The following is a 14,633-nucleotide window of genomic DNA, read 5'->3' as shown; positions in this document are numbered from 1 at the left end:
TTTAATGAAACTGTTTAAATGTGATTCTTCACAATAAAACCGTAGACAAAAAAAATGTCACAAGCTTTGTTTTTAATTATGTACATACAATTTTACAACATAAGCTGTTTATTGCATAGTTGTTACAGATGTTAAAAAGCCAATCTGGCGTTATCTAAATAGAAAAATACATGAATAAATCTTTATCGTAAATGTTTTTTTGCTCTGCTGATATGTTTGAAGTTGTTTCATATCAGCTGCACGACATGCTCAAATTTAGCACATGTTCCATTTTCTATTTTCGTTATCTTCTTCAGACGACTTTCCTCACAGCGGTGCATGTTTGCTGATTTACCCTAGAGCACATGTCAGTAAAACTATCAGTCACGGCTTCTGAAACAATCAAACTCTGCCAAAAGCTAAGCATAAGCAGCCTCGCCAGAGCCGGTACTCATGCGGAAAACAAAGTAAAGCTGGTGCACCTTTACTTTTATGGTCAATAAAGCTCTTATTGATCCCAACTTTGATGTGCTCTGTTATGCCTCCAGCAGAGCCAGACACACAGTGAGCTTTGTCCTTTCTCTCGCTGGTTTGTTGTGAAAACTACAGGGAGGGAAGTGGCGGTTTAGACTCTCGAGGCTGTCCCCGGATGGTGGGCTCTGAAAAGCACTGAACTGTCTGCAGAATATACCTTGAAGGATGTGAAATATTCTCCTCTTTTGTGCTGTTCTTTTTTTCCTTTAATCTCACCATCTCACTCTCTCTCTCACCAGATTGTATCAGGATAGACTGTAATCTCAGTAAGTGTCTCCTATGATTATCTTTCGTTCCATGATTTAGAGAACATGCACTGTGATATATTTATATTCTTCTTTCCTTTTTTTCCCCTCATGAAACAGAACATTCGTCTTGTTTACTGTTGCTGCTGTTTCTCTGAAGTACCATTACAGATAACAGCAAAAATTAGACCTTTATTCACTGAACAGCTGCACAGCTAAATGTAATTAGATCCCTTTGTGCTTTGCTCAGGAAACCCAACAATCTAGTTACATGTTTTCTAATTATTTTAGCCCTATAATGCAATAATCAAATGTAGCTAAATTTGACATATACTAGTCTACTGCCACTCAGTTAATTATCTGTTTGCATTTTGCCAATTGGCTCTCATGCCAGACAAATGGGTTTAGCTTAAGAATAATTAGCAGTTTTTTTTTTCCTCATGAGTAAATTAGAGCCAAGACTTAAAAAAAGCAGAAGTGAAGATGGCAAGTAGAGATAATCATACATTAAGTATGCTTTAATCAGGAATTGGTGTGACATTATGCAAACTAGTAAAGTGCAAGTTTGCATGATCCTACATTAGAATTGCAACAAATAGTTTGTCAGAACTGCCTTTATATGCTGCATCAAAATAAGATTAGCTGGGATAAACTAGCCCATAAAGACTGATAATTAAAGAATATCTGATCACATACAATGCACCAACCACAGGTACTGAGATTTGCCAGAATCTTATATAAAAGTGTCTCGATTGTAAGCCCAGCTAATTATTGGGACTCTATTAATATATAATATATCCTAAATGTTACCCTTCAGTAAGTAATACTCAGTAAAATGAGTATCACAGCAACAACAAAAAATTTCAAGATGTCTTAATGACTCCATGAGTAGAGTTAAATATTTCCATCTAACATTCATGAGGAATTTTTATGGCATATTTCAACAAGCATTTTATTTTCTTGATAATGGCTCTTAGATTAATCCTGGACTTATATTTGGCTGAATAAACGACTTAGAATAAAAATCAATAAAAGAATGACTGTTTAAGTCTTTCAAAATCAGCAAGACATCAAAAGAAGGCTTTCCTTTAGATCAACACAATTGATTTTCTGGAATTCAGTCCTATGAGATTGTAGCAATATTTTGTATCTCAGTACAGTCAAATACATGATAAAGATTGTGGTGCTCAACAGATAGCAAGAGGCAGGCAATTTAGGCTCTGCCTGAGATAGCAGCAGTGTTAGAAACAGATAAAATGTATCACCAGGAAAGCTGTGAACATGCTTTATATAGACGCTGGGAAAAGTTACTTCTCCAATGCAGGTTGTTTGCAACCTCTGTGTTTCAATAATTTCGGATTATTTTTGAATAAAATGTCTAAATGTTCCATTTCTCAGTGATTTACAGGATTAGTGTGCATTATTATGCATTTCTTATTACATGAAATGAAAACCCTAATCACAGCAGTTTTTATTAGACTCGCAAATGCAACATTTTCAGTTCATTGAGACCTGGTCTCAGCCTGTAATCCTATTAATTTATTAGTTGGAGATGAAGCTTTAACGTCTTTGAAAGGCATATAAGGGCACATTTGCAACAGATTTATTGCACATCTGTAAGACTAATCTGCTGCCCCCTATGTTCAATTGATTGCACTTTCTTTATCTGATCAAGGTAAGTAGAGGGAATGTTTATGTATGTGTGTGAATAGTTATCTTAAAGGTATTATTTTTAAGATTTTCTGCGCCTAGTAGAAAATTGTAATATAACAAAAAATTGTGAAATTGGCTAAAGCGAGCAGTTACCCCTCTTTCCTTTAACTGTCTGGGTTTTAAAAACAAGTCCCAATGTGTGCCAGCAGATGGCAATGCACTTTCACATATTGATCATAGAACATATGTGTCGTATGTGTGTAATTAAATGGCTTCCAGATATTTTTAAAAGATGATGGCCTATGCAAAAGCCTAATTGACAGATGTGACAAAAGAATGCTGAACCAAGCAGCACCAAACCTCTGAGCGAGTTAAAAATATATCTGCTCTATTAATTTCATGGAGGACATAAAAAAAATAAATAAATAAAATTCCAAGGTTGATAATTAAGATATTTGATGTATAATTGTGACAGAACCAGAGAATGAGCTTCTCTGCAGACAGTGCCTGGAAACCATCCATCACTGGATGCACACAGGGAGGGTAAAAGTTGGTTTAACAAATCCTGTTACACCGCCCTTAATTAATTCTTGTATAACCACAGAATAATGGGCCACTAGATGCTTCTGAAGTAAGATGCACCAAATTACAAAATGACTATAACACGCTTCGATTAACATGCACGTCACGCACGGCTGGGTCTCGGCGCGCTCGCAGGGATGACCCGTATAGCTGCGGCGGCACCTTTGAAGTCGTCTTTGTTTCAGAGTATTAATCAAATTCAATTTTAAGTGAGGATCAAACTGGACAAAACAGACTCCTTACATGGGCGGCTAGGGCTTGAGCTTCTGGAAGAAGAGCTTGTGAAGTGAAGGAGGTTTGAAAGGAAGCCAGATTTCAAAGAGTTTACGGTCAGATGCCCGGAAGAATATACATCACAGTCCACCATCTCAATACCTCCTGCTGAATCAGAGCTAGATCTCTGTCTTTTATAAGAATGCACTTTTAATACATTTATTATATAGTTTATTTATAATTACTGATATGCTATCAGTAATTATAAATGCTGACTAAGTTAGGATGTTTAAATTAGTTAAACATCCTAAGTTAAACATAGGATGTTCAACTTGCAAATTTTAATTCATTTAATTTTTTTCTTTAAAGAACATCTCTTTAGAATCTGTTTTAAACTAATGAAGGACAAAAGAGCCATCAGGTGAATGTGTTGCAGCATCAAATTTATTGTCGAAACACAAATTTCAGGTATGGATCAGCAACTGAGGACAAATAAATTGATTTTCAGTCACAAAACAATTTTTTTGTGTGTGTTAAACCACATAATGGGGTTTCAGCCCTTTGATACTATATGGTAGATACAGATGCTTTTAAATTTAAAAATCACTTGATGCACTAAGATGAGAAAGAAATATGTAGAGGACAATGTCCTCATCAAACATTTTTTATCTGAGTTCTTCACTAAATTCTTAATGACAGACAAAATAGCAAGACAATCACTGCATTTATGTAAAAGAATTAGAATTACATGAACAGTTTGATAGATAATAATTTTTGTTAATTTCTATTGTATTTCTGCTTTTTTATTTAGATAATAAATTTTCTCACATCTGGAAACACTGCAAGTTGAGCATATGTTTTTTAAAGGATCCAACACTATGCAAACAATATAGTAATACCGTAAAGTATAAGTGTATTTTATGTTTCAATCAGAAAATAGTTAAAACCAAAATTATTAATTCCTTCGGCAGATTCGGGTTAAAAGTAATTTAATGAACATGTTTCTTCTGAATAAAGGAACTTTTAAAGTTTTGGAGTGGAACAGCCAGAGTCCAAACTTGAATCTGACCGAGAATCAATAGACTGAACAAAAAATTAGAGTGATGGCAAAGAGGCCTTCCAACCTTAAATATCTTTAAAAATACCAGTGGAAATTTTCAAAAAGCTGGTCAGAAACTATAAGAAGAGATTCTGATTGCTGTAATGCCATTTTTTGCTGATTACTGCTAATTATTGAGATTGCTTTTAAAAGTTTTAAGAGAATGTTTGTAAAAGGAAAAACAGCTGTAGGTAATAGCCCGGATAATTCTGACATGGAAAGGAATCAAAACAACTAATTCAACAGTTTTAAAGATATAAATGAAATAATTAAACCTGCAAGCATCCCCGTGCAGCTCGTTTTTAGAAAAACTTAAAATTTATACAGAGGATCATTCACCACAGAAATCTTAATTCAAAATTAATGTCATCAGTTTACCATATTAATGTTTGCTCACATAAGTCACTAAAACTGCCTTAGATGCTCTCTGATAGAGTTTAAATTTGATTAGTGTGAGGAAATTTTAATGCCAAGGTGGAGTTTGTCAAAGTTCGACATGTGTAAATTGTCAAAATTCCTCAAAACTGATTTGTTAAAAATTGCCTGTGGGAGAAAGAGCCTCTTACGCCATTCTTGACTGAAATTCAAATCCTAAAGTTTCCTGCTGCAAGGCAACTGTGGTTTATATGTAAACAATAAGTAATTGTACTGAACTGTGGTGACCTTAGTGTATGCTCACTGCTCAAAACTCCACTGTTGAAGAAATAGATTGCTGAAACTTATTCAAAGCTTCCTGAAGGAAATTTGGAAAATTTAACATACATCCAAAGTAAAGTAAAGAATAGATTAGATTCAAAGGTATCTCTTTAAAAATGTTAATGCACACACAATATTTAGAGAAGATATGGCACTGCACACCACAGTAAAACACATCATCAGTGAGTTCTACTGGTTTCTAGCATTCTACTGGCAAGCTTCATATCAAATGAAGGATCAATGGAGAAATGTACCGGGACTTTCTTATTAAGAATCTGAAGAAGAAACGACGGTGGATTTTTCAGCAAGAGAATGATCCTGAGCACACAGCCAAGGAAACTCTCAAATGATTTCTGAGACAAAAAATAAAGCTCCTTGAAGATTAGATTTCATAGAAGAGGCCCCCAGAAGCTTTTAAGATTGGAAGACAGTAATGTCGAAGAATATCTCAAACTCAAACCTTAGAAATGCAAATGGCTTTTTTTTTTACACAGAAGATGACTTAAAGTTGTAATTACTCTAAAAAGCTTTGAAAAAATGTCCGTGATCATGTTCCATTCCGCTTTATTACACATAATTTAATGGACCAAGTTGTCTACATTTCTCCATATGCACTCGTGTAAGTTATGTGTCAATAACTTCGTGAGAAATATATTTTCTGAGGGAAACATTTGTTTGCTCAATGTTTATTTTCCCTGCTGTATAAATCATTACTTCCCTGGCCCAAACTTTCTAGAAGTAACATTTTTTTCTGTGTGGGTATTCGTGTATTTGGCCTTATATGTTTAGATAGCACCAAAGCTCCCCCCTGAGCAGCACAGATTAGATGAACAGCCTCCTCTACCCTTCGTCCTGCAAACTCCTATTTCATTACAGCAAATCCTGCCTGTATGTCTGATTTCATGATAGTGATCCACAAGGTAAACATTTCTGCCTTTTCAGCTCTACTTGACTCCGCACAGTGGTTTGTTTTTCCATCTAAGTAAGTACATTGAATGCAAAGGATGCAGGATTTGATGTTATTGATCCACTCAGAGTGCATAGCCAATATTCCGTCCGTGTCATGCGATGTGCTACGTGGAGACACTTAATTTGCAGCCGGACAAGGTCTCCAGGCACGGGTTTTATTTCCCAGAGGATGAAACAGTGTATTGTTCGGAAACCAGCTGATGTTTTTCATTTATTGCCCTCTATGCGTCCCTTGTAATTCTCCTGCGCCCTGAGCACAATTAGACAGACAAACCCCTCAAGGCAAAGTCAGCTTAGGCATGGCCAATTAGTTTCCCAAGCGATGTCAGAACTCCTTTGAACTGCCGTGTCGGCCTGTTGCATAGGCACTGATTCGGGTTGACGGTACTGCAGTGGCAAGCCTCTGCACTGTGACCTATTTTTAAACCAGTGAAAAATGCAGAGGATAGTGAAGAAAATCTGAAAGTTGAATTTATATGAGCGAGCCAGGGCCTTTGCTGTAAGCCAACACAGCTTTTCAGCAGAGATCACACAAATGTCTCAACACACGTTAAATATTTAGCCTGAAAATGACTGCGTTGTAGGTGTTTTGTTCTTAGTTGTACTTTGAAATGGGGTGAATTTAAATTATTGCTTTCTCCTGAATGTTTCTGCTGTATGTGTGAGTGATAAGTAAATGGATGTATTCACCCTGTAAGTGCTTCTCAAGTTTGAGTGCTCGTGTGAAAAGATACTGCGCCCCTGTGATATGATTGTCACTTGACGCTTTCCTCCTCTTAGGCAAGGGACCAGAGACTCTTCTTGTAGGCGAGAAGCTGAATGACAACGAGTGGCACACAGTGAAGGTGGCGCGACGTGGGAAGAACTTGCAGCTATCAGTAGACAATGTGACAATGGAAGGTAGAGATGAGAAAAAGAAACTTGGCCCATCAAAAGTGTTTTAGCAGCTCATGATAAATGGGTTTGTTCTGTAGGCCACATGACTGGTGCCCACACCCGCCTGGAGTTCAACAACATCGAGACAGGAATCATGACAGAGCGCCGCTTCATCTCAGTGATGCCCTCCAATTTCATCGGTCACTTGCAAGCGCTCTCTTTCAATGGGATGCTCTATCTGGACCAGTGCAAGAATGGAGACATTTCCTTCTGCGAGCTTAATGCTCGGTTTGGCATGAGGCACATTGTGGCCAACCCTGTAACTTTCCTAACTCAAGCCAGCTATTTGGCCTTTTCGACCTTGCAGGCCTATGCTTCCATGCATCTCTTTTTCCAGTTTAAAACCACCAGTGCGGATGGCCTGATATTGTATAACTCTGGAGATGGCAGTGACTTCATCGTGGTGGAGCTTGTCAAAGGGTGAGTGATGGGATATTTCACACATGCAATTTAAAGGGGTGATATAATGTGTGTTACAGGGATATAACGCCATTTTATAGCAAACTATGTAGCAAAAATGCTATATATGAAACAAAACTTAACTGTACAATGTAAGAAAACTTGCCTTATCAATTTAATACTTTGAAATTGGCCTCTGTCTCTTTATGAAGCTCCCAATTGTATATAGGCAGTGCTTCGTATGAGCAAGTATTTAGGCATGCCAGAATGGCTGCTACAATAGAGTCAAGGATTCTTCAAGCATGCCTGAGAATTTCAAAGCAACACTTCAGGTTTGTTTTTGATGAAGGAATAACATAATATATTATATAAAACTCAAAGTCGATTTTACATAATACTCCTCTTTAAAGTAGGACTTTTACATACAGTATATATTAATGTCATGTTAATTGAAAGGTTGTTTTTTATTAATTAATATCATAGAAGTTTTGTCCTAGTCGAAATAATACAAAATACACCTTTAAGAAATTTTTTAAACAAAAATTGGCTGAACAAGTCGTTCAATTTTCCAGAAACCATATATTGACATACACTGCGGGGAAAGAGCCCATGCATGTTTTTTTCTCACTTCTATACTATATCAGATTTAATAATTGCTATTTAAGTCAGTCAGGATAAATAAAAATGTTTATTTGCTAAATTAAATTATTTTCAAGAGAATCTTTATAATTTTCAAAATCCAAAGTTTACTCATACTGAGGTTGTTATGCCTTTAGCAACTGACAAAACCCGACATCATGCAAGTTGTTTGTTCTATAATCAATCCACTCTGGGGAAAGAACGTTTCAAATTCAAAGTTAAAAGCCCCACAATTATATGATACTACGTAGATGTAAATTCCTGAACTGTAAATGCATGATATAGAAAATTATTTAAATTATTTGTGAGGACAATCGGCGTCCAGGAGTCTCAAGTGAAAACACGATGATAGCTCCCCTATAGAAGCATCAATAACATAGACATGTTTCAAAGGATCTTTTATTTTTCTATTAAAGATATTTTTTCATGGCAAGAACATCAGAAAGTGGCTGTGGAAACAGAGCCAGCAAAGCCGCAATTGTATCATCCCACTGAAATGCCAAGCACAGACTCTCTGTCAGTGAGCAATTAGTCAGCAGGAGGTCTTGTTCAGATCTGGAACCAGCAGCAGAAGCTCCCAAAGACAACACAGACAAAAAAAAAGGCTCCCAACACTTCTGTCAGGATTTTCCGGCTGTTCAGTGTTTTGTGTGAAGTGTGGCGGCTCATTCATGGATGGTTCTTAACTTTGATTATTAACATAATTAAGTTTGAATGAAGTCTGTCTGATGACTATGCTTGAAGTAAAAGACACTCGTTTGCAATTAAATCACATTATTTTATTTGAATGGCAGCAAAAGAAAATTAATTGTTGCCAAGTGGAATTAGTGGTAATTTATGTGTGACATTTGTTATGAAAGGAATTTAAAAATACAGATCTTGAGCAAATATTTTGTCTTATAGGTACATTCATTATGTGTTTGACTTGGGAAATGGACCGTCACTAATGAAGGGAAACTCTGACAAGCCTCTCAATGATAACCAATGGCACAACGTGGTGATCTCCCGTGACAACAACAATGTACACGTACTCAAGATTGATTCCCGTACCGTTACCCAACACACCAACGGAGCCCGAAACCTGGACCTAAAAGGTAAAAGTCATGCTGTTTACATCAAAATCTGACTATTTTCCTGTTTAATTTGAAATTAAAGTTTGCTAAAGAGCATTTCTATTTCTTAACTTGGTGTTTTCCAGGGGAGCTGTACATCGGTGGTGTTGGAAAGAGCATGTACAGCAGCCTTCCCAGGTTAATAGCTTCTCGGGAAGGATACAAGGGCTGTCTGGCTTCTGTGGACTTAAATGGAAGGCTCCCTGAGCTGCTGGCGGATGCCCTTCACAAGGTGGGAGAGGTGGAACGAGGCTGCGGAGGTGAGGGCAAAAAAAACCCCATCCCAGATCATTTCTGTAAATGGTTTTCTTGTTGTTCAGCTTGGCGTATTAGGGATTAAACCAGAGGGACAGGAGGCCTCTCACTGCACGCTAATTGTTCCCGATTGCTCTTGGAATTGAACAGGTGTCTCAAATATTCCACATTGATTGGGAAGAAAACAAATTCAGTAAATCTATTTTTTATTTTAAATGTTGCAGTATTTATCCATGAGTGGATTTTGACTTTTTTTTTTCTTTTCTTTTTTGTAATTTTTTTACAGTCCAAAATGTAATCTATAAAAACTGCCTAATAAAATGCTGAGAGAGCTGATGAGTGGTAATGACAACTGGGAGTGGTAATCAGGGGGATGTGGAGCAGCTGGGAAAGAAACCATAAGGGAAAACTAAGGGAAGTTGATTAATAAGAACCGAATGAACACAAGAGGAGACGAACCAAAACACAAAATAATCTACTAAACAACAGGAGAAGTATTAATACAAAAAAGAAATATATGTCTAAACCAAAATACACAGAGAACAAAACTTAAGAAGCAACTTTTAAACTAACAGTTTTAGCCAAAATAATCCAAATACAAACACAGGGGATTCCAAAAACATTAGGAACATCTCCAAGTCACACTCTATGAAGTCCCTCCCTGTGAGAATCACATAAATAGATGCAAATAAGCCCTAGATCTATCTAAACAGAGTCAGCTATTCCCTCATGTAAAATCTGTTTCACATTGATAAGTTGTCTTTCATATCTTGTGCTTATGCACCCAACCTTGTAATGCCTATATTGCCCACATAAAAGGCGACTTGAATCTAAACAAAATGTGATTGAATCCCTGCATACTCAGGGATATATACTTTCAATATACCTTTGTAGAAATGACCCCTGATTATTCATTAACCAAAACTCTAGAATTAACAGAGTATGTGCTTTTCTTTTAATGTGACTGGACGTATTTAAATGTCCAAAGTCTTAGTCCTAAGGTAGTAAAGGTCTTTTTTAGTTCTTGGCTTTGAGATTCTGTCATTAGAAATCAAAGTGGCATGACTTAACAAAATGTACTTTTAAAATGCACTTATTATTGATTTATGTTTTAGTTTTTTGTCCCTTTATCCAATGTATTCAGTATATTTTATCAGTGAAAACCTATTTATTTATTTTTGTAGGAAAGCATGAGAACTATTCATTCATTCATCCATCCCACACTGCAGAATTATGAAATGTTTTTCAAAGTCAAATCTGGAAAATCTGACATTCATTTATATTACATCCCATTTACTCTGTTAACCCTAAATTAAATCTGGTGCAACATACAAACTATTAACTGAAGAGGGTTGAACGCAAATGTAGGCCACTCTCTCAAGATTTTGTTTGTACAACATTCCTAAACTATATAGATTGTTGGATATGTTGGATGTGTAAAGGTAGCCATATGTACTGTAAGTGTTTTACTTACTTTGGTTTCATTCACTCCTCTTGAGTAAAAGCAAAGGTGCATAAAATGAAGTGAAAAGCCCTTTGCTTAATCTACTGTGAACACCCTTCAGGGCCCAGCACAACCTGCACAGAGGACTCCTGTCACCACCAAGGTGTGTGTCTGCAGCTGTGGGAGGGCTTCTCCTGCGACTGCACCATGACCACCTACGGGGGACCTTTCTGCAGTGACCGTAAGTAGAGGTGTATCACGCCCGACTGGCTACAATGCTGGAAAATGTCTTTTTGAGGCTTATCACTGACACGATGCAGATCAAATTCCACCATCAATACAGAATTCAGTAACGCATGAAATACACTTTAGAAAGAACAGTCAGCTTTTTTTTTTTACCTCTAAAGGGATGAAACCTTTAGGTGGTGTCCTGCCTGCTACGCATTGAAACGGCTTCCATTTACATCTTAATAGAATTTTAATGAGTTTTTGTCTTAGAGGATTCACAATCTAAGGACTGAAGGTACGTTTTACACAACAATATGAGATTAATGTGTTAACCATTCCAACAAAATCCATGCAATAATTATTTCCTCTCCTCTGTGCATTTTCTTTTTAAACATAGTTACACATGACTCATGGTTTCACTATATTACAACAACAAAACATATTTCTTATGTAGTAAGGTTATGAATAATACAGCCAACTGTTACCACGGGCTCCTCATATTAATTATAGAAAAGTATTGGGTTTAATAGGCCAGCCATGGCAAGTTAAGCTTCATTTGCTGCAGAATCGTTTAGAATAACTGCAAGAAATGTGTCTTTGTGGTAATTGTTTTTAAAATGTGGTTTTATGTTTTACTTTTTAAGAGGGTAAAGTACATTAAGCTATAAGCTCAGCAGGCACTGTAACAGAGGATAATTTCTTGATAAGTGGTGTTCTGGTTAGAAAGTTAATATATAAAGATAAAAAAAACCACTTCAAGGATAGGAGCTCATTTGTTCGCTCACAAAGACTGCAGTTTTGGGTCTGAGGGAAGAATTCAGTGAGCAGTACGAAAAGCACGTAAGGATTAAAAGATAATACTTTGTCATTGATGGTTAGAAGCATGTTTGTTCACTCACATTTTAACTTTGAAGAGAAAATTCAGCAAACCTTTGTGCACTTGATGTTGCAAAAGTCATCAAAAGCGGTTTCCTCACCGTAGGGTTTCCTTGATGTGCTTTTTTTTTTAAAGTTAAATACACTTTTCTGTAGTTTTCAAAAAACATCCATTAATGTGCAAAGACAATAAAGATTGTAACTAGAGATGCACTGAAAGATCTGCTGGTGACTAGAATATTACTGTGTTTAGCTTCCTTAGTCCTAAAAGCTGATCGGAAACTCAAAACTGGACTTTTTTCAATCAGAAAATGAATAAGAAAGTGACCTATACAGGTTTGACCATTATTCTACAGATGTTGCTTATTCCATAGCCTGTCTAATATAATTCATGAATATGTGTGACATATTTAGTCTTTCAGAATAAACATGCAGTGGAATTTGCAAAGTGAGGCAGAAAGTACTGTGCGCTGAACACCATCTGCTGAAAACAATCATAAAAACACACAAAAAATAGTCAGAATAGAACAATTTAAGGATGACTTTCCTCCTTGGCGATCATCCTCCTTAAAACAGTCAGACTTTTACAAATGAAAGCAAACAAGAAGGAGACACTGATATGTGGAGATGGATAGATAGGCCCATGGACTTTATATACAAATAAAGGTAAGATCAGATCCATTTTCAAGCTTATTTTTAAAAAAAGAAAGAGATCAGAGCAACAAAAAAAAAAGTTAATTTTACTGTCAAAAGAAGACTGAGTTATGTCTCTGGTGTTCAAAAGTGGCACCAGATGAGACATCAAAGGTGTAACTTTACAGCTCAGCTTGAAAAGCATTACTGTTAAAGCAGATCTTATCTTTCATACAGTTGCACAAGAAAAAATTGTTTAAAAGGATGAAGTGAACCATGGACATTCTTAGTTTAGTTTTGTCTTGTATTCAGAGAACCTTTTATGTATGCTTTTCAAAGTGTGCCCTGATTTGTTGATTTTCACTTCACATTACTGTCTTGAAATTGACTCATTTCTCTTTTCACTTTCAGTCACTTGCGAGTGCATTTGTTTTTCCACTTATAATTCTGCTTATGTTGTAAGCTGTTTTCTTTGAAACAAACAAACCTCCAGATTTTTTTCCCCTTTCTCATAAACAGCAACAACATGCAGTTGATCCTTATTATTCTTGAATAAGATGTCAAATGAGTTCCATAATGTTGCTATGTGGGTTTTCAGTTTTAATTACAAGCCTACTGAATAAACCACATAAATCCTCCCACCAACCTTTGCTGACTTTTCTTTTTAAACTCCAGATACCTGATTTTACTTTTGTAATTTTGAGACATAATCACACGGCTTAGCTATTTTGGTTAAGTCATTTATTAAAGTATTTCCAATTCCAGCATCATGTTATTGCAATTAGGATGTTTTGAACTGTGACCTTGATTCCAGTTTTTCAGTTCAATTCTTTTCTCAAGTTCCTAGAGAAAATGTTTTTCAAATTATGCAAAAAAAAAAGACTTTTAGCATCACGGCAAAACAACATATTCAACAAAAGCCCAATTTCATGGAAGGTTTTGTGATTTTCATCTCTCCTCCGTTTTTGGGAGGCCTCTCAATCAAGCCCATGCTTAAATGGCATGGCAGCCCAATATCAAAGGTCAACCCAATAGATCAGATCTGTTTGAAGTAAATAACAAGTCTTGTGCTTCACATTGAACCATCACTGAGTCCTTGGAAGCAAAACAAAATGTTGCTGTAGTGTATAAACAATGAACAGTGTAGCAATGGTTTTTTTTTTTTGCCTTGCAGCAAAACGTTCTTGGATTCAGATCCCCTCTGGGGTTCTTTCAGCATGAATACGCTAACTTCCGTCCACAGTGCAACAGCATGAATGTTAGGTCAATTGGTCTCTAAGCTAGCCTTCGGTACGACTCTATGCATGTTTTGTTGTTTGTATGTTGACCTGTGATGGGCTGGCTGGTTAGGGTCAATAGATCTGTGTAAAAACGATGATTAGTACTTGGAATTTTGTAGTTTTATTCAGCATGAGATGTCAAAGCTCGCCTCTTTTCACACTGGAAAGTAAATCTTGGTTAATTTTATCAACACCGACAATCTGAAGAAGTTTTCCGTGACCAAGGATTAGAAAGAAACTGTTCTGTTGAACCATTTAACCCATAATAGGAAAAGCTGAAATCACTTCTGCTTGGTTTGTGACTCAGTGCATTGATATTCATATACAGACATTGTCTAAGTGAGTTTGCTATAAACATCTGTGCTTATTATTTCTAGGTCATGGCTTCATTACCAGAATTAACAAGAATGATGTTCGGTGCTCACTTTTCAGCACTTCCTCCTCTAAACATATGGTGTGTGTGTAATTATTGGTTAACCTTTGCAGCTACAGATAATTGATTTGGCATATTTATTACCTGCTTGTGTTCACACATTGGCCCGTTTGTCGCAGTAAAAAAAGAGAAACTATAAGGATTATAGATGTACTCATGTTTCTTCCATGATATTTTATTTTTTTCATTCAACTTTAATTTTAGAAAATGTGACATTTAATTTAAGATAAATTGAACATTGATTTACTTATTCATTCTCAGTTCGGACTGAGTAAAGTTTTTAGTATATTCTAATTTATTTACTTATGGTAATCCTTGCATTCCCTTTTCCTTTGGATAAATAAGTATAAAATTTCTTATTTTATATTTTAAAATAATTGCCACACAGAGGCAATTCGCCATAGCCACTCTTCAAAATAGGAAAAACT

General features: G+C 36.1%; 1 protein-coding gene across 6 annotated transcripts in view; it reads left to right on the top strand.

Annotated features, from left to right (window-relative positions):
• Positions 1–14,633, top strand: part of nrxn2a (neurexin 2a) — a 173,955-nt gene that overhangs the window by 87,935 nt on the left and 71,387 nt on the right. For 4 of the 6 annotated variants that reach the window (XM_028032454.1, XM_028032455.1, XM_028032451.1 and 1 more), the window contains 6 exons: positions 753–779; positions 6,751–6,870; positions 6,945–7,326; positions 8,848–9,038; positions 9,143–9,316; positions 10,877–10,996. In XM_028032454.1, coding sequence (XP_027888255.1) covers positions 753–779; positions 6,751–6,870; positions 6,945–7,326; positions 8,848–9,038; positions 9,143–9,316; positions 10,877–10,996 — 1,014 coding nt within the window. The remainder of the gene's footprint in view (positions 1–752; positions 780–6,750; positions 6,871–6,944; positions 7,327–8,847; positions 9,039–9,142; positions 9,317–10,876; positions 10,997–14,633) is intronic. The other 2 variants (XM_028032456.1, XM_028032453.1) reach the window with 1 other exon arrangement.

Source organism: Xiphophorus couchianus, chromosome 11 (assembly GCF_001444195.1).
Source record: "Xiphophorus couchianus chromosome 11, X_couchianus-1.0, whole genome shotgun sequence".
Taxonomy (NCBI): domain Eukaryota; kingdom Metazoa; phylum Chordata; class Actinopteri; order Cyprinodontiformes; family Poeciliidae; genus Xiphophorus; species Xiphophorus couchianus.
The sequence above is the reverse complement of the archived record's forward strand: the minus strand, read 5'-3'. Positions and strand labels throughout refer to the sequence as shown.